Genomic DNA, 19,601 nt, shown 5'->3' on the forward strand with positions numbered 1-19,601 from the left:
CTACACCGAGACCGAATACCCCCTGGTGACGTCACACTCAAAGAACACCCGTCTCGGTAGGCATTGCAGGAGCGAACTCATGGAAAACGGGTAGGGATAAATCGTTCAAATTCACTATTTTGAAAAAAGAAAATGGGGGGTCGAATCACCTCTTAGTGTTTGGGGGGTTTTAAGGTTGCTATTAATGTAAATATCTCAATATTTGGAATCGTCTTCTTAATTCAACTTTAACTAACTCATATGGAGCTCCGGCCCGCTTCCCGGAGCTTTCTGGCCTGGGTTAATTACGAACATGACTGAACTGACGTTAACTAACCTCGTACGAGACGACTAGTGTGAGAGTGGGCCCTGGGGCTGGGCCTGGCTTGCATTTTTATTTTATAATCTTGAGACAAGATCTAGATGAATATTAATACTATAGTAATTAGAACATCATTTGGTAGGTTTTTTATCAATTTTAATAAAAAAAAGTTAAAAAACCTGTCTATTATACTGACGAGTGACGTCAGTGTCCTTTTATGCTTTTTGTCTTTTCTTCTCTCTGTCTTTGCTCTGCCTTCATGGCCTTGCATTGGCTTAGGCTTATAAGTCATATTAGTTCGTAAAAGTACTTTCTTGACTACAGCCAAACATGGTGAAGTGAGGATTCTAGACTAGACCCCCTATGCACCATTTGTTAAATTATCATGTTTCTTATCCAGTGTTCATAGAATACTGAATAGTGCAGAAAGAAGAGGAAGATGACTCCACTTACCTTGTCAGACCAAAAAAATTATTTTATTCAAATTGGTTGGACTCCAGATCCAGTGCAGTTAGAATCTGTCATTTTAATTTGAATCATTCTCTTCATTCTCTTTGTGTGGCACTCGGCTGACTCGCACTTATACTAGCTCTATTGTTGGAAAAATGGATTTGCATATTACACAAATATGATGTTTATTATTTGTAAATATAATGATGCCTTGTCATTGCGCCAATAAGGCATAATGATGACTGGTCAGTCTTCTTGGATTGTGATATTGATCAAATTTGATGGGGAGAATTGATGGAAAGGCAAGAGTATGCTGAACTCAATGTCCATACATGTATTCTTATCCTTGTAAACAGAAGATCTGTGTCTGCCTGAAAAGACTCGAAGATGAAGTGCCTACTGGTAGTCCGGAATCCTAGCATGCCAGACATTGTCTTCATGTGGAATGATTGTGAGTTCAAGGCGCACCTTGCCAAGTCTGCATATGATCGGGGCCTGACAGAGGTAACAGACATAGGCAACAAATCCCCCCCCCCCCCATCTCCCCCTCCTCTTCCTTTTCTCTTACTCTTTTTCTTCTTTTCTTCTCGTTTTTCTTCCTCTTCTTTTTCTTGCTTCTCTCTTCCTCCACTTCATTTTATTAATTTTTTTCTCCCTCTCATCTTTCTGTTCCTTCTCCCCCTGTTCCTTCTCCTTCTCTTGCTCCTTCTCTGCTATCTTCCACTTCGTCCTCCTCTGTTTCCTGCACATTTGATATGAAATTAGTTAAATCTTATTGGATATGATGCAACCCTAGATATGGGGTACATGTAGGTCCATACGTATTAGCCTACTCTTTGAAGGTTGTTATGAAGATCATTTGATGGTAAAGCCAAGACTATTAGTGGGAGAGAGTATAGGGTGTGAGAATGAGGAGTTTAAAAGCCTCCTTTTTAAAAAGTTTTTCCTGATCTTGCTTCTTCATGTGTCTGTATTAAAGAGCTTGGTTCAAAAAAATACTACATAGGCCTATACTTTAAATGAAAAATAGAATCATTGTTGTCATGGTAGTGCTTCATAAGAGTGGTGTGTAATTATGCTCAACTTTTGGTTTTTAATATGGTATATAAGCTTAATAGCTTAATTTGAAAGGTATATAAGATAAGACTTGTGAGAGATAATAATTTTACAAACGAAGGTACGTATTAATTTACAATTGTTATACATTACACAGGTTTTCACTACACATGTATGTGCAGTGAACTGAAAACCTATTTGGTCAAATGCCAAATGGCAATACATTTATAATCAGTATGATGATCAGATCTTTGCAATCGCCTTTCCCATTTTTCTTTCACAGCCAGAGGAGATCCTTGGGGACTTAGACATCAGTGTCGTGACGCAGTATTTCTCGCCGATCATCGCATCCCATGGACTTCTCTCATCGGAAATGAACTGCCCTTACTCCAGTATTACCTGTAACAATGACTTCATCTTTGTCATGAAACAAGTGAGTAGTGTGCTACGACATAGTATTTCCACTACCTGCTATGCACTTGGCAGGATTGCCTAGTAATCATTATGATACTTTTGGCTTAATTTGAAAGGTATCGTGAAATTTGAAAGGGCGCGTCGTGGTCAAGTGGTTCTGACTCTCGCTTTTCAAACAGAGGGTCGCAGGTTCGAATCCTAGCCATGGCGTGTGGCGTGTTTTCCTTCAGCAAGATAGTTATCCACACTGTGCTGCACTCGACCCAGGTGAGGTGAATGGGTACCCGGCAGAAAGAAATTCCTCGAATGCTCGAGCGCCTGATCAAGGTAGCTATGCTAAAGCCGGGGTAATAATAATAACATTATCATGTTAAGCAGGGCCCGCTGGTAGAACAGTTTTCAGAACTGAAGTGGCTTCCCTTGGTAAAATATGACATTATTATAATTATTATTACTTGGCAACCCCCTGTCCTTGTATAGATTCTACATTTTATTGCATCGCAAAGCTTCGTTTCAATATAATTAATGCATTTTATAAAATGGTCGAATGATGCTCCTCAGGGAGTGGATATGGTGCACCTTATGTGTGAAATCGTGATGGATTTGATTACTGGGTTATATTATACAAATAATGAATGTTTATGAGTGCAATGGACAGAATACTTCATGAGGTTAAAGATGAAATGATCCATTCTACGAGGCGTATGCAAGTTGAATGGATCATTATTTCATCTTTCACCAAATGAAGTATTCTGTCCATTGCACAAATGAAAAAGCATTCATTATTTGGTTTATATGACACCTAAAAATTGAGGGTTTTTTCCATATGAAATTTATGAATTTGGATGCAAAACATGCTCCGAATGCAGTGCGAGTTCGGTCTGTTGATTTTTACGTCATTACAACATGCGCACTGGTAGTGCCTGCAACTGCAGTCTCGGTGCGCGCGTGCAATGGACAAAATCGTATGGATCCAAAATTGCACGATGAATGGATAAAAAAATGCATGGTTGATGACGTTGTTGGGACGGATCTGAGTATTTTGGTGAATTTGGTGGAGAAAATATTATGTTTCTTTTTAAAAACAAAGACAAATCAAACACACCAATCAATGGGACTAGGAAAAAACAGGGGGAAAACTAAACAAGCAACAACAAGCACGGCGACTCAAACACCCCAACTTTTTAGCTAAACGTGATCATTCAAGAAAAATAAGCACTTGACAAAATAATTAGTTCGATGACTTCGATTTATAATTAAAATGATTCGAATGTTTTCTTTGACAAATTTACAGAGTGTTTACAACTCAAAGAAATGCCTGTATGATATATCAAATATCTGAAGACAGTAAATAAAGTTATGTCGTATATTCAAAGGAATTATAACAGAGCAATTAATTATTTAATAAAATAGGATATAAACTCCAAAATAGGCCAAAGCGTTGAGAAGTTGACAGTTCGATCTACTTGGCGAATTGAGTTCGACCTGAACTTGGAATGGTGGAATACGTAGCTAGGCCTGTCGTATACAACGGAGAGTGGAAAAGCAGTCTAGATGGATCCTCGATCGATGTCATGTAGGACAAAAAATCGTCTATGGTGAGGGTCTCAGTGGAACCTGACAATTATCAAAATAAAACAAACAGTGTCCTAATACACTTATCGTCGTCGAACACAGATAAACGACCTCAAAACGTGTAAAGATATAATTTATCATCTCATAATAATGACAGTGAGAATTGTCTATTTAGCAGCAATTCTAAACAAAATATAAAAGTACATCATGTAAAACCAGGCTATATGCCTTTAAGAAATTCGACGAGAATGACTTTCATAATGTCAAGGTCAAATAACAATGTTCACTATCAAGTATAGCATACATCGGAAAACTCTCCATAATACCGACAACTGAAGATCGATTAAATACTAAGCTGTCTGCAATGACATATAAATCAACGTAAATAATTTCAAAGATCTATTTTTGCTTATAATATTCGACATTTCATGTGGATGACACTTTATACAAAAATAAAGTTGTCTACAAACGTACTCGGCATAATTTCTTCAGTACAAATACTTTGTCAAGAAATTAGTTATATCAAATATCTCTTTTCTCTTTTTACTATAAATGTTGTTATAAATATTAAACGTACATACCCGATAAACATCAGGAAAAAGAAGTAAAAAGTCAGCTAAACCAGGAGTCCATTAATTCTCCTTTACAAAATGACGAGCCCAAACAGCATCGGTGAAGTACGCTGTCGGGAGCTAAGCCGACGGTCTCGGGGGAGATATTGGTTCAAATCCCCATAGAAAAAGATGTAACCAAAATTGAACACAGACGACTCTGCTGAAGTATCAGCAACCGGGCTTTTTTCAAGAGTCCCGTATCGTTAATTAAGAACGCACGAAACCGCCCTTACAGGGCGAGATCTAATTGGTCATTTTTCGTAACCAAGAAAAACATTATTTACATATTATTACTAAGTCCGTGTCTCTTAGGGTTCAACACGTATTGGGAATGCTTTCTTTTGAAATTCACCTGCTGTTCCGGAAATACTGTCTTTAATAATAACAGGTGGAAATTTCTTTGCGTCCAACTAAAAATATCCAAATTGCTTTTGATTCTTTTTTTTTACACAGTATCACATAAAAGTGCTTTTGATTTTTGTTTTACACAGTATCACATAAAAGTATTTCAGGCTTCTTTGATATCCTAAAAATAAACTCAGAAATTGTCACTACATAAAATCCCCTCCTAGTAAGGAAGTCATGAATATGTCTACTTACGACAAGCTATTTACTATCAACAGAACTACACAGTATAATAGTCATACATAATTATGATAATTAATTAACAAACTGCAATATAACGTTCTGGAAATCGAACATATCGTCCAGATCGAGTTTTTCGGATAGGTGCAGTGGGTGTACTCGTGCGCGAACTCTGCACTGCACTCTTTACCGCAGAGCTTGGAATTCTGCCTTTAACGATACTTTAACGATAACTTTAACGAATGTATGCTACTTTCAAACGATCTATGCAAATCTGATCGCGTTTGCCATCAATGTCAAGCGTGAAAAAGCGGTCTTTGCGCTTTAGCACCTTATACGGTCCTTTGTATGGCTGTTGTAGCGGTTTGCGAACAGAATCTACCCTAACAAATACATGCGAGCACGAGAAAAGATCTCTAGGGATATGCGTCGATCCTTGCTTCGCTCTAGTAGGGGTAAGTGTACATGACGCCATGTGTCTACGTAACCGGGATATGTAGTCACTCGGATCTACATCAGTTCGCTCAGCCGTAACGAACTGTCCGGGTAATCTCAGAGTTGTCCCGAAAACTAGCTCTGCTGATGAGCATGACAAATCTGCTTTAATGGTAGAACGGATACCCAGGAGTGTCAAAGGTAATTGTTCACTCCATCGAGAAGGATCCTCGTAAGCCTTCAAAGCAGCCTTAAGTTGACGGTGAAATCTCTCTACCATCCCGTTTGCCGCAGGATGATAGGCGGTTGTTCGGATGCGGGTTGTACCTAACAACTTAGTTAGTTCCGCGAAAAGGCGTGATTCGAACTGCCTACCACGATCGGTGGTGACAGAGCTGGGTGCACCAAACATGGCAACCCACCTTTCTACGAAGGTTTTGGCAACTGTTTCTGCGCGGATATCGGTTATCGGGATGGCTTCCGGCCATCTGGTAAAACGGTCTATACACGTAAGTAGATATGTATAACCATTCGAATGGGGCAACGGACCAACGAGATCCAGATGAACGTGTGCGAAACGCGCATCTGGGGTACTAAAAGTCCCTTGTGGGGCTTTTACATGTCTATTAGTCTTTGACCTCTGACACGGTAGACATTCTCGGGCCCATTTGCACACATCCTTATTAATCCCGGGCCATACGTAACGAGCGGTAATCGCACGCTGTGTTGCTCGGACTCCTGGATGAGAGAGTCCATGGATAGCATTGAAAACTGCCCTCCTATGAATCTTCGGGACGAAAGGACGGGTGAGTCCGTGAGAAGTATCGCATACGATCGAGCCACCAGTGGTGAGCCTTGGTACTTTTTTGAGCACCATACTAGAATTGACCTCTGAATTGAGATACGCTTGCAATTCTGAATCGGTTTCTTGTGCTTCCGCAATATCCGTGAAATCGATCCGAGATTCGGTATGCAAGGCGCTGATATCGGGTCGAGATAGGGTGTCAGCCACCACATTGTCTTGACCTTTGACATATCTGATGTCTGTGGTGAATTGCGATATGAAATCCAACTGCCGAATTTCGCGGGGGCTATGACGATCTGGCTTGGCGTTTAATGCGTATGTTAAAAGTTTATGGTCGGTATAAACGCAGAAAGGACGACCTTCTAGCATGTACCTAAAATGTTTAATTGCCAAGTAAATGGCCAGCAACTCTCGCCCGAATGCGCTATACCTTGTTTCAGCAGGTAGCAATTTCCGCGAGAAGAATGCAATTGGCTCCCATGCATTGTCGTGGAGTTGCTGAATAACTCCACCAATAGCGCGGTCTGATGCGTCGACCATCAAGCTCAGAGGATAATCTGAATTTGGATAGGCCAATAACGTAATCTGCACTAGTTTCTCTTTGACTTCAACGAAAGCGGTCGTACAAGCAGGCGACCAATCTAGCGGTTTCTTAGATCGCTTCTTACGATTGCGCAGGAGGTCCGTGAGAGGCATGAGGATATGCGCGCAGTTAGGTATAAATCTACGGTAAAAGTTCACTAACCCGAGAAATCCTCGCAACTGCTTCAATGTCGTGGGGACAGTGCAGTTCCGAATCGCATCCACTTTGTCCGGGAGTGGACTGACTCCATCGCGGTTGATACGGTGACCTAGAAATTCTAGCTCCGATCGGCCAAAAACGCACTTGTTTGGGTTGACGACAACACCAAACTCCCTAAGTCTTTCAAAGAGCAGACGTAGGTGGCGTTCATGCTCTAGCTCACTATCGCTAGCTACAAGTAAGTCATCTATATAAGCATATACGAACGGTAGTCCACGAATGACCTGATCTATGAACCTCTGAAAAGATTGCGCAGCATTACGCAGACCGAACGGCATTCGTTCGAATTCATAAAGGCCAAAAGGTGTACATATAGCCGTCTTGCAAATATCGTCTGGCGCGACGGGTATCTGGTGATATGCACGAACTAAATCTATCTTGGAAAATATGCGCTTTCCATTCAAATTCGCGGTGAAGTCCTGAATATGGGGTACAGGGTAGCGGTCGGGTACGGTAGCCTTGTTAAGTGCCCTGTAATCACCGCAAGGTCTCCAATCACCGGCAGTCTTTTTCGGCACCATGTGTAACGGCGATGCCCATTGGCTACTAGACGGCCTAATTATGCCTACATGTAAATCAAGCATATGCTGGAATTCATTACGAGCTATGTCTAACTTGTCTCCGGTGAGTCTACGCGGCCTAGCCGTAACGGGTCGTCCTCGCGTTTCAATGTGGTGTACCACATTATGCTTAACGTCCTGCGAACGGTATACGGGTATCGTGATATCAGCGTATTCATCACGCAACATCTTCGTGTACGCATCAATAGCTTCAGGCGTGTCAAATACGGGACTAAGTGACACAGTGTCCGTATGTCTACCTGACACTTGCATGTTCGTTAGGGGATCAATAAGCCTCGGCTTTGCCATATCAATAAGAAATTGAAAATGGTGCAGAAAGTCCGCACCTAAAATAGGCATGGTTACGTCAGCTATGATAAATATCCAACGGCAGCTGCGACGTACGCCTAAATCTAGCGTAAGCGACTGTTGTCCGTAAGTTGTGATGCGCGAACCATTAGCTGCGCGTAGTTTCAAGGTAGAAGGTTTAACCCTCTGTTGCTTTGTCGGGAGGATTACCGACACAGCCGCGCCTGTGTCAACCAGAAATTTCTTTCGCGAATTAATATCATTAATGTAAAATAGGCGACTATCCGGTTGACCAGTTGGGTTTGTCGCCCCAACCCTCTGGTCTATGCGTTTCCCTGACTATTCCAATTGCAGGGTGCCTTGCAGCGATGCGCGTTCTCAGCATATTGAGAATGATACCAACAATATCCTCTATCTTCGGGCGATTCACTGACGGGCGTGGAATCACGTTTATCACGAGTCTTGCTTCTACTACGATTTCGACTACGACTACGGTCGTGTTTCAATTGCCCTACGGCTGTGGCTAACTCGCGAAGGAGCTTTGTCAAATCCGCAATTTGCCTTACAAGGTTTGAATTCGCACCCTGTATATCTCCGGATTGGGCTGGCTTAACCGTGATAGCATGTGACCCTGCATCAGTCACCGGCGCCACGGTGTTCACGACAGGCACGTGCGCTTCGAGAATTCTATCTGCCAATGCGGCCAGATCCGATAGCGCTAGCGACTCACTCGTGGAGGCTAAGATCAGTCTAACATTAGGCGGCAAGCGTTGTAAGAATAACTGCCTAAGTATACCGCTTTCTAATTTCTGATCTCCGACGAGTTGTTCCATGCGCCGTAATAATTGAGAAGGTTTTCGGTCTCCGAGTTCTTCTTCTGTGAGTAACATTTGTACTCTTCTCTGTTCCGATTCCGTCGTTCGCGATATGATCTTTTTCTTTAGCGTCGTATATGGCTCACTAACAGGGGGGTTTATCAGGACGTCGCGAATGTCCTGTGCTACCTCGGGTGGTAGTGTCGCGATAACGTAAGAGTATTTTGTACTCTCAACTACGATATTGCGCGTGGCAAATTGGGCTTCCGCTTGCGCGAACCATACCTCCGGATCGTTTCGCCAGAATGGCGGCAGCTTTAAAGCAACTGCTCCAAGTATGCTCTCAGAGTCAGCAGTAGACTTCGCGTCGGCATCTTCTTGTGACATTGTGAAAGAGCGCGAGCGTACAACCACTGCACTTACCTATTACACTGTTCCTATATTAATAAGAATATGACAGTCTTATTCTAATTCCTTCAACTCCAATGTGCGTTATCTATCCTGAAAGATCACGTCTTTATATGTATATTATATAAAATCTGTTTCGCCGCTATAAGGGTTAAGGGTTACTATTTTGTAGCTCCCTTTCAGATCACGTCGGGATCACCATTTTGTTGGGACGGATCTGAGTATTTTGGTGAATTTGGTGGAGAAAATATTATGTTTCTTTTTAAAAACAAAGACAAATCAAACACACCAATCAATGGGACTAGGAAAAAACAGGGGGAAAACTAAACAAGCAACAACAAGCACGGCGACTCAAACACCCCAACTTTTTAGCTAAACGTGATCATTCAAGAAAAATAAGCACTTGACAAAATACATTGTAATTAGTTCGATGACTTCGATTTATAATTAAAATGATTCGAATGTTTTCTTTGACAAATTTACAGAGTGTTTACAACTCAAAGAAATGCCTGTATGATATATCAAATATCTGAAGACAGTAAATAAAGTTATGTCGTATATTCAAAGGAATTATAACAGAGCAATTAATTATTTAATAAAATAGGATATAAACTCCAAAATAGGCCAAAGCGTTGAGAAGTTGACAGTTCGATCTACTTGGCGAATTGAGTTCGACCTGAACTTGGAATGGTGGAATACGTAGCTAGGCCTGTCGTATACAACGGAGAGTGGAAAAGCAGTCTAGATGGATCCTCGATCGATGTCATGTAGGACAAAAAAATCGTCTATGGTGAGGGTCTCAGTGGAACCTGACAATTATCAAAATAAAACAAACAGTGTCCTAATACACTTATCGTCGTCGAACACAGATAAACGACCTCAAAACGTGTAAAGATATAATTTATCATCTCATAATAATGACAGTGAGAATTGTCTATTTAGCAGCAATTCTAAACAAAATATAAAAGTACATCATGTAAAACCAGGCTATATGCCTTTAAGAAATTCGACGAGAATGACTTTCATAATGTCAAGGTCAAATAACAATGTTCACTATCAAGTATAGCATACATCGGAAAACTCTCCATAATACCGACAACTGAAGATCGATTAAATACTAAGCTGTCTGCAATGACATATAAATCAACGTAAATAATTTCAAAGATCTATTTTTGCTTATAATATTCGACATTTCATGTGGATGACACTTTATACAAAAATAAAGTTGTCTACAAACGTACTCGGCATAATTTCTTCAGTACAAATACTTTGTCAAGAAATTAGTTATATCAAATATCTCTTTTCTCTTTTTACTATAAATGTTGTTATAAATATTAAACGTACATACCCGATAAACATCAGGAAAAAGAAGTAAAAAGTCAGCTAAACCAGGAGTCCATTAATTCTCCTTTACAAAATGACGAGCCCAAACAGCATCGGTGAAGTACGCTGTCGGGAGCTAAGCCGACGGTCTCGGGGGAGATATTGGTTCAAATCCCCATAGAAAAAGATGTAACCAAAATTGAACACAGACGACTCTGCTGAAGTATCAGCAACCGGGCTTTTTTTAAGAGTCCCGTATCGTTAATTAAGAACGCACGAAACCGCCCTTACAGGGCGAGATCTAATTGGTCATTTTTCGTAACCAAGAAAAACATTATTTACATATTATTACTAAGTCCGTGTCTCTTAGGGTTCAACACGTATTGGGAATGCTTTCTTTTGAAATTCACCTGCTGTTCCGGAAATACTGTCTTTAATAATAACAGGTGGAAATTTCTTTGCGTCCAACTAAAAATATCCAAATTGCTTTTGATTCTTTTTTTTTACACAGTATCACATAAAAGTGCTTTTGATTTTTGTTTTACACAGTATCACATAAAAGTATTTCAGGCTTCTTTGATATCCTAAAAATAAACTCAGAAATTGTCACTACAACGTCATTGCAAAATGGGCTGAATGAATGATATCAAACAACCAATCAAATCACAAGGATCTATCTAGGTGTCATATAATAATTATTAAAGGTAAAGCACAGAAACACAAAGCATAAAGCTATATATGATTAATTATTATGAAATCTGATCGTACCTTAAAGAAGGTTAGGCTTATCAAGCTTGTTGCTGCCTGACAGAAAACAAAAACATAGTGAAAAATTGGTTATATAAGTCCGTAAGTCAGTTCAAGACCCTACACAAAACCTACCTGTTTAGTAGATGATTTACAAATTGTGGGTCGGTCAATTGGAGGTGCACACCAGTTTTGACTTTTAGTATTTGTATTAGTTGTGTCATTTTTCCCCCTAGAATGAACCATTTTAAGCAATACAGTGCGCTTAGAAATGTCTGTAGTACATGTAAGCGCCTAATAAATGTTATGAATTAATATATATAAAAATTGGAACACATAAGACACAGAGGCCCATATTCTGAAATCGGGTTTAACTTAAACTCAGGTTTAAAGTTGTAGTTTAAGTATGGATAGCCAATTGTACATAAATCACTAACAGTAGATAGATATATCATATTTCAGCTCATTTGGCTCTCAAATCATTCATAATTGTCTAGGAAGTATAAATAGATGATTGTCTTCACCATTGAAGAATCGGGAAAGAGCACAGTAAACATAAGAAACATAAAACTTAATAAAACTTTTGACACTTTTGGCTTCTCATAATTTTAGCACAGAGTTAGACCATGGTCTAAGTTAAACCTGACTTCAGAATACGGGCCATAGAATACTTGGAAGTAAAGCATACAACGTGCAATCAAAAGAATACATACTTTGATATTGTGTTATCCAAGTAAAATTCATGTATAAAAAAGATTACAATTATGATGAGCTTAATTCAAGAAAGTTTAATCTAGATGATTCCTTATATTTGGACGGTTATTTCACCATCCATGGTTTCAGGGTCTATCTGAAAAAAAAAATTGTAATGGATCAAAATAAAACTCGGACTCTGATTGAGATTGGCATCAAAGTATCAGTCTCTTTATCTTTGTACCCTTTAAGATTAATCTCAATTTTTTTAGTTTGAATTTGAATCAATCGCAACTCTTTGTATAACATGGGCCAGAAGTCCAAATATGCCACATAGATGTACCAGCCAAGATAGGGTTGTGAAATCTCATTCCTTGACAGTTATGCAACAGATTTATGCCAAAGATTAATTTTGTACACCTTTGTAAACAAGGGCCTGTCTTTTCTTTTTTTTCGCAGTTTGGACAGCACCTGTACATAACTGTCAATGGAGACGGAGAGGAGACTGAGCAATTCCTTCACAAGAAGCTCTTGGTCTTTCATCGCATTATTCAGTTCTTCTATGGTGCAGCAACAGAGCAGTAAGAACATTTCTCACCTTCTGTCACAGTTTAATCTTGAACATTGAATACAGATAGAATAATTGGAGACTAAATTTGGCCTCTCACTGGTCACCTATTAGTCTTTGATTATTATGTCTCTTATTGAGGTTGGTTGTATTTGTTGCTCGTTTTTCATTTAATCGGGTTAACGGTGTATTCATGTAACAAGATGGGTATAATGCGGGTATACTCCTAGGCATACAGAATGCTGCTGCTCGCCTGCTAATTGGTACAAAGATATAGGACCACATCACCCCTGTTCTCACGGAGTTACATTGGCTTCCAATTAAGTACAGGGTCAAATTCAAAGTACTCCTCACCGTCAAGGCTGTGCATGGTTTAGCTCCAGGGTATGTGACCTCCCTCATAGAAAAACGCTGTGTGCGTCTTGGCTTGCGCTCATCTGGTACTGGTGTCACTCTTCATGTACCCATCACACGCGATATTTCCGAAATGAAAAAAGATAACGCCGCAAAATTTTACGACTTTTCTTTGAGTCTCGCGCAACTTTTGAGACCAAATTCGCGACATATTGGTATGGCATCCTAACCCTAACGCCACTTGACTTTTAATGAGACGATGTCACGCTGAAAATGGCTCATTTTGATACTTTGTGTACAAAGTCTATGGGAAATGAAATTCATAAAAAGGGTGATTATTTATCATTCTAATTGGTCTGCTTGATTAATTTAGTTTTTAAATGGTCTGTAATAATTTCCATTAAAAAAAACAATGATAAACAAAGATAAAAAAACAGAGAAATACATGAGGAAAAAATTCACTTTCACAATTTTTCTTTGTGGAAACCTTTAAATTAGATTAAAAAGATGACATATGGAAAAAAAAGGAAGAAAATTTGCAGTGAAATTGGGTGTTAATATGCAAATAATGTTTTTCCCGAATAAATTTGAATATTTATTCATAATAAATAAAAAATTATCATTTTCAGATTTTTTTTTTGTACTTGCTTGTAGTTTATGTGGAAAAGAATGTACATGCCAAATTTCGGCGCGACCACGCAAACTGCGGCCAAGATCAGAAGGGGGGCCATAATGCCCCCCCCCCCGCCCTCAATACATCTCTTCTTCTATCACTCCATGCCTGAGGAACTCCCTCCCTTCTTCGCTCCGTGAAATTGACAGCATTGAGCTCTTCAAATCGTCTCTCAAAACTCACTTATTTCAGCAGTTGTGTAGTTATTAGCCTAATTGGATGAGTCTGCGCCTATGAATGTTTTTTAAAGAAATATGGTGCAATATAAATGCTGTGGATCATCATAATCATAATGCTTATTATGTACATGTTCATTCATGAGGGTGTGCTGTGTAATTAGGGACAGTTTATCTGTTTCATTTCTGCAAACCTGTACATGTAATTCCATTTCAAAGTTAATTTGAAGTGAAAATTCCATTTTGTTATAGAAAATGTACATGTACACAGCAAAAATATGAATTCCTTTTTGCAAAGTTACATGTAAATTCAGTGAATGTTCAGATGAAAAGTAAAGAATGGATTTCCTGTTTTGATTTACTTGCAAATGGAAAATCTCTGTCCCTATGTAATGTAATGGGATTTTTACAGATACATGTATGTATGATTATTTACATCTGAGGATCATATGGCTTGAAAAGAGCAAAGACCAATGCCTTGAATGCCCTATGAATTGGCCTTACTGCCTCTTTCACTGGCTTTGGATATTTCTGGTGTCCTTTTTCATTTTCCAAATTTTACTGGAATTATAATTTTTTTTAATTAGAATTTTTAGAAATGTGCCCTATAGAAAAGTGCCCTTGTCCCTGAAAATATAAAAATTTTAAAAATTTCATCATGTGATTTTTTGTTGTTGCCCTTTTCAGGTTACGTAAGGATAGTCCAAGTCAGAGAGATGTATTATGGGATACCTTAGGCTCTGTCTTGGACAGCTGGTGTGAGCTGTACCACAGGGAACAGTCCTTTCTTTTGGAGGTGAGTCACATACTTTGTCGCAGAGGGGCAGATCCAGGATTTTCCAAAGGTGGGGGGTCGCATTTCCCCGAGAAAAAAATTGACAAGCAAAAAAAAATGTAAGGTCTTCAATTTCAAAAAGGGGGGCACAATTCTGTTTGAACAGCATTTTTACAGTATTACAAATTTTCATTATGCCTCTCCCTGGATCCGCCAGTGCTTTGTCAGTATCTTTAAAAGTATCGTTTTCGTACTTGAAAATAGAAAAAAAATAATACAGATATTGCGTACCTAGAGATTGCATATAGGCCTACATGTAATATTTTATTTCCCTGTCAGATGTATGTTCTTCCCAAGGGATTATGTTATGCATGGAGCACACAGCGCTGAGGGAAAATATTCTCCTGAGGGGAAAATATAGTTTTGGATCGGAGGGAAGCTGGAATGTTATTTATTGAACAGATAGACTAGACAATATCTGTCATATCGTATACTGTGTTGTATGTAGTTTCACCATCAGAGTTTGCTGCAGCTTTGATACGTCCTAAAAGAAAAAACACGGCTTGCGTGTGCTTCATCCAAACTTCGTGTACACACTAGTTTGTGCATCATAAAAGCAAACTTCCTGACTGTGCAGTTTCAAAGCAGTGAATGATGTCACCTTAATTCCACCCAGGCCTGAGATTTCCCCGATATTTATCGGGTTCCCGATATTTTTTCACCAACATAGGTGGTCTTCGAGATCGATGTAAATCCCTATTTAAAATTAAGGGGGGTTAGGGTGTCTATTTTCAATGCCTTATTCGCAAAAATTGCTAGAAAATGAAGGGCACATTGGGCCCAAATTCACACAAAGTTATAAGTTCTGGCAACTTGCTGTCGTTACTTTTTATGAAAATTGCAAATGCATTCGAAAACTTGATTCTTCGACGGCTATTTGAAGTTTATTGCACACGGTCGGTATTGATCATGGGCGCTGCCATTTTGTATTACCCACCAGACCGTTCGCGCGTTGCAGTGGAGGAAACAGCGTGCACTCCGTGCGCGCGCGATGGCTGCATTCAATTCATGCATGCAGGCTAGGCGCTAGGATAACCCAGGGAACTCCGGCCCGGCCGCGCCCGCGAAGGGGGCAGGAGCTCCCTGGGTTAGCGCTAGCCGTGATTACGGTGATTTGTCGATACGGGAGTTCTTCCGTGCGAGCGAAAAAACAAGAAAAGTTAGTGAAAAATTATGGCTTTTCAACGGAAATTTCTTGATCGAGGTGAAGAGGCGAGGGTGAAAGGGATCGACGCTTCAGTTCGTGAGAAATGGACTTGGAAGTGGGTTGAAAAATCAGTGGATGGAAGGGTGGCAAGTGAGTGCATACGGAAAATTGAGGATCCCGATAAAGCTTTACTGTACATGGTGTAATAAGGAAGTCAAGTACGTGAATGGCGGCTGGGGCATGATCAAGCAACACATGGCCAAATCTAAATAAAAATCATAATCTAGATCTAGATAATAAAAAAAAAGGAATCAATTATCAATTAGATTTAGTTTAGACTAGATCTATGTAGGTAGATCTAGCCTCACTTATCCAATGTACAACTACAAGGTTATGATATAACCTTGTCCTCAATTAGAAACCATTGTGTGGTGAAATTACATGAATAAGATTGTCAATGTTTGCCTGTTTTTTCTCGTGATAGAATGGATAAATGTTTGATTTTTTTTTTGGTTCAGTCAGATTTTACTACACAGATATTTCATTACAAAATATGCCTTGGCCCAAAACTAAACTGAATTCTTGAAATAAAATAATTTTTTTCTAATTAAAAAGGGAGTCTGTGGAGACCCCCTCCGGGGCGTTGCCCCTGGACCGTTAGGTGCGAGACTATGGTCACTTCGCTCCCTACGTTCACAAAAAACAGATATTTTTTAAAAGGGCCACTCTCAGGCCTGATTCCACCGTGTACTTTACAATACAACACAGTTATAGTTACTGAGTAGATGTCAAATCCCAAGATACATGTATTACACCTTGCAGCTACATGTAGTATCACATGATGGCATATTGACTTATCACTGATTAAAATCTTTATAAGTAATAGTAATAGTAAATCTAAAGCTTTAACCCTATCTAGGCCGGGGTATTTTGGGAGTTCATATGGCCGGGGAGGGGGGGGAGGGCCTCCCAGGCCTGTCATCCCTCCAAAGCACGCGCCTATTACCAACATATTTCATTCTCCCTCGCAAACCGATCCACTGCTTCTTCCAAACCCAACATCTGCATCAAGTCCTCAAGTCTCCTTCCGATCCACAACCTACAGTTGAGGCCAGAAGTTTACATACATCCACGAAATTTAAAAAAAAGTTGACACTTGCCAAACATAAAATTTACTCTATCTTATAAAATATCTCTGCTATCATGACAGATTTGATATCAAACAAATGAGTATGTCATGCCCCTTCATCACATTGCTTTGTTTTCAGGGGCTGAAAAATGTTTAGGTGTCATTTTTCCCTGCAAAATTTTCATATTTTAGACAAATTAAAAATAAAAACTTGACAAAAACATTTCATATCTGTGCTAGTTACTTCTCAACACAAACATTTCAGATACACTTTTTTGTTCAGTGGTGACATATCATGATAGGAAATGCAATATACTGCGTAAATCATAGATTTGACTTTTATATATTTCTATGGAACGATGTTTGAAAATATAATAGCAAACGATAGAATACATTTGGCACAAATAATGCTTTTTTCTTCAAAGAAAATACCACCTGAAATATATTTTAATCCCAATGGCATCCCAATCATCTGAAAAAACTTAAAATGCTCATTCATTTGATACCAAATTTGTCATGGTAGTATTGATATTTCTGAAGATATAGTAAATTCAACGATGTTTGGCAAGCGAACAAATTTCACTGAATTCGATGGGTGTATGTATTATAAAACTTTTGGCCTCAACTGTATGTAATATCAGGTATTATAGCATTCTACATGTTATATTTTATTTTGTCTGCATTCTAACCGCCTTCAGGCTGTCGAGACTCTAGAAGTCAACCAAACCCTGAATGAACTCTGCATCGGTCTCTTGGAATCTGTCCTTCTCAAGTTCAGGTCTGCTGGAGATAAGAATGCAGCCCATGCCATGTTGATTACAGGAGCTAAGCTCTTGCAGCTCTATTCAAGGTAATCAGAATTTGATGTTTTTTCTTCATTTTTTCGCAGTCAACCTCACCCACGATCCCACGGGTGCTAGAAAATTTGGTTCATAAACAGTTCATTGAATCGTATAGACGGTGTGGAGTTTGACCAAGTGGATATTTGACGAAATAGGTATACTATAACCTGATTGAAAATTAGACGAAATGGTTAAAGGGCTAATTGGCAATTTGACCAAATAGTAAGCAAACAAAAGGGTTGTAAACTAACCCGGATTATATCATGTTGAATGAGACCAAACAAGTACGTGTAGATGCTGACCAAGTTGCCGTTTACCCTTTTATGTATTCCTTTTTTTTCCAGTCGTAATGCACCCGAGCTCCACCAGTCTGACATCCTCCTGATTGTGACGCTGGCTCGGTCCCTCTTCCCTGCACCAAAGGGCCCTCTGCAGGAGATACAAGACGAAGCATCGTCTCAGAGAGGTGGAGGAGGAGGATCCGATAGGGAGAACAGACAGTCTGGTGTCTTCAGCGATGGGGAGTTCATGAGTGCTGGAGAAGGAGGGGGTTCAGATGGGGTAAGATGTTTAGAAAGAATGGTCAAGTTCACCTGAAGAGGTTGTAAACAGGGAAAGTGTCTTCAAAATGATCAATATTGTTGTCATTTTTATTTTTGTTATTAGTATTACTGTTAGTGTGGTCATCGTTACTGTTTGTCTGATCATTGATATTATCATTAGTTGTATTTTAAGTGATAGTAATAGTAGTACAAGCAGTAGTCATAGTATCACCAGCAGCATTCAGTAATAATATTAGAAGCCCCAGTAGCAGTTTTAACCATTGTAGTAGTATTATTAGTAATATAAGTTGTAGTAATAGTAGTAGTAAGAGTAGTAATAGTGGTAGTTGTAAAACTAGTCATAATGGTAGTAATAGTAGCAGCAGTAGTATTGTCAGGGATGTAGTCGATGCCGTTACTTCCGTGTCACAAGGCCACTGAAAAAAAAACTTCTCCTGTAGACTTTGTGTACATGACACGGCTGAGGCCAAGGTCGGCAAAAATTGGCTTCAAGGCCGGCCATGACTTCATCCCTGAATGTCATGATTATCAGCATTATCGACATCACTCTCTGCTTTTCCTGTTCAGTCACAGTACTATAGTCCAGCCAACACGCATGAAGACCGGAGCCCCTTGCCATCAGATGACCCGGAAGAAGAGAAACCGGACGCCAGTTCCAATCCTCAAACCGAACAAGAACCAATACACGATGGAGAGCAGCAAGGGTCATCAGCAGGTCGAAGGTCAAATGGTGAAGGTCAGAGGTCGGGGAGTACGTCGGAGGATTCTCATACGGATAGCTGGTGTGACCTGGCCGGGGGTCATGGAGCAGACACGGCTAGTATACCTTCCATTGACTGCACTCCAGGTGGGCGTGTCCCGGAACCCCCAAACTCGCAAACCATCTGGTATACGCCCATTGAGGTAAGTCCAATATAAAGGGGATCATTACAAGAAGCATATTTAGACAAAATTGTGAATTTCAAGTGGCAAATTTGTGATTGATAGGTAATTTGTAAGTAGAAAAAATCATTATATTATTTTCTGTTATAAGGAACCAGAAAGCAAGTCATTGCAATACCTTGGATTGATTTTGGGATTTAAGAGTCTTACACTCAACTTGTAGTCATTGTAGAATAATAAATCTTGAAGAGATTTAATAAATGCACCTTTCCTTCTTGGACTGTCAGCTAAATCACTCTAAAATTCTAACTTCAACAAATCTGTATAATAATCATGGATTTTATAAAATCCCAACCTTGCTATGATCGTAAAGAAACGGAATGACCAGGATCAAAATAGGAGTACTTGACATATGTTTATAATGTAATATTAGTAATATAAAAACTATCTTACATGCATTATTAAAATGACTTGGCTTTATATATTCAAAACTCAATAAAAAGATGAAAATTTATGAAATTATGTGAAATATGATAAAAT

General features: G+C 39.4%; 1 protein-coding gene and 1 long non-coding RNA gene across 2 annotated transcripts in view; one reads left to right on the forward strand and one right to left on the reverse strand.

The window, feature by feature from the left end:
- Nucleotides 1–19,601, forward strand: part of LOC129272344 (BLOC-3 complex member HPS1-like) — a 38,492-nt gene that overhangs the window by 1,762 nt on the left and 17,129 nt on the right. Inside the window, exons 2-8 of the mRNA XM_064107442.1 lie at nt 1,108–1,255; nt 2,091–2,240; nt 12,352–12,473; nt 14,351–14,459; nt 17,473–17,624; nt 17,961–18,177; nt 18,747–19,082. Of these exons, the coding sequence (XP_063963512.1) occupies nt 1,139–1,255; nt 2,091–2,240; nt 12,352–12,473; nt 14,351–14,459; nt 17,473–17,624; nt 17,961–18,177; nt 18,747–19,082 (1,203 nt within the window). The 5' untranslated portion in view covers nt 1,108–1,138. The remainder of the gene's footprint in view (nt 1–1,107; nt 1,256–2,090; nt 2,241–12,351; nt 12,474–14,350; nt 14,460–17,472; nt 17,625–17,960; nt 18,178–18,746; nt 19,083–19,601) is intronic.
- Nucleotides 3,288–4,995, reverse strand: LOC135156167 (uncharacterized). Its single transcript, XR_010295321.1, has 2 exons — nt 4,378–4,995; nt 3,288–3,838 (listed from the first exon to the last, which is right to left on the reverse strand). It is a non-coding gene; the product is annotated as an uncharacterized LOC135156167 (long non-coding RNA).

The sequence above is a fragment of the Lytechinus pictus genome, chromosome 12 (assembly GCF_037042905.1).
Source record: "Lytechinus pictus isolate F3 Inbred chromosome 12, Lp3.0, whole genome shotgun sequence".
Taxonomy (NCBI): domain Eukaryota; kingdom Metazoa; phylum Echinodermata; class Echinoidea; order Temnopleuroida; family Toxopneustidae; genus Lytechinus; species Lytechinus pictus.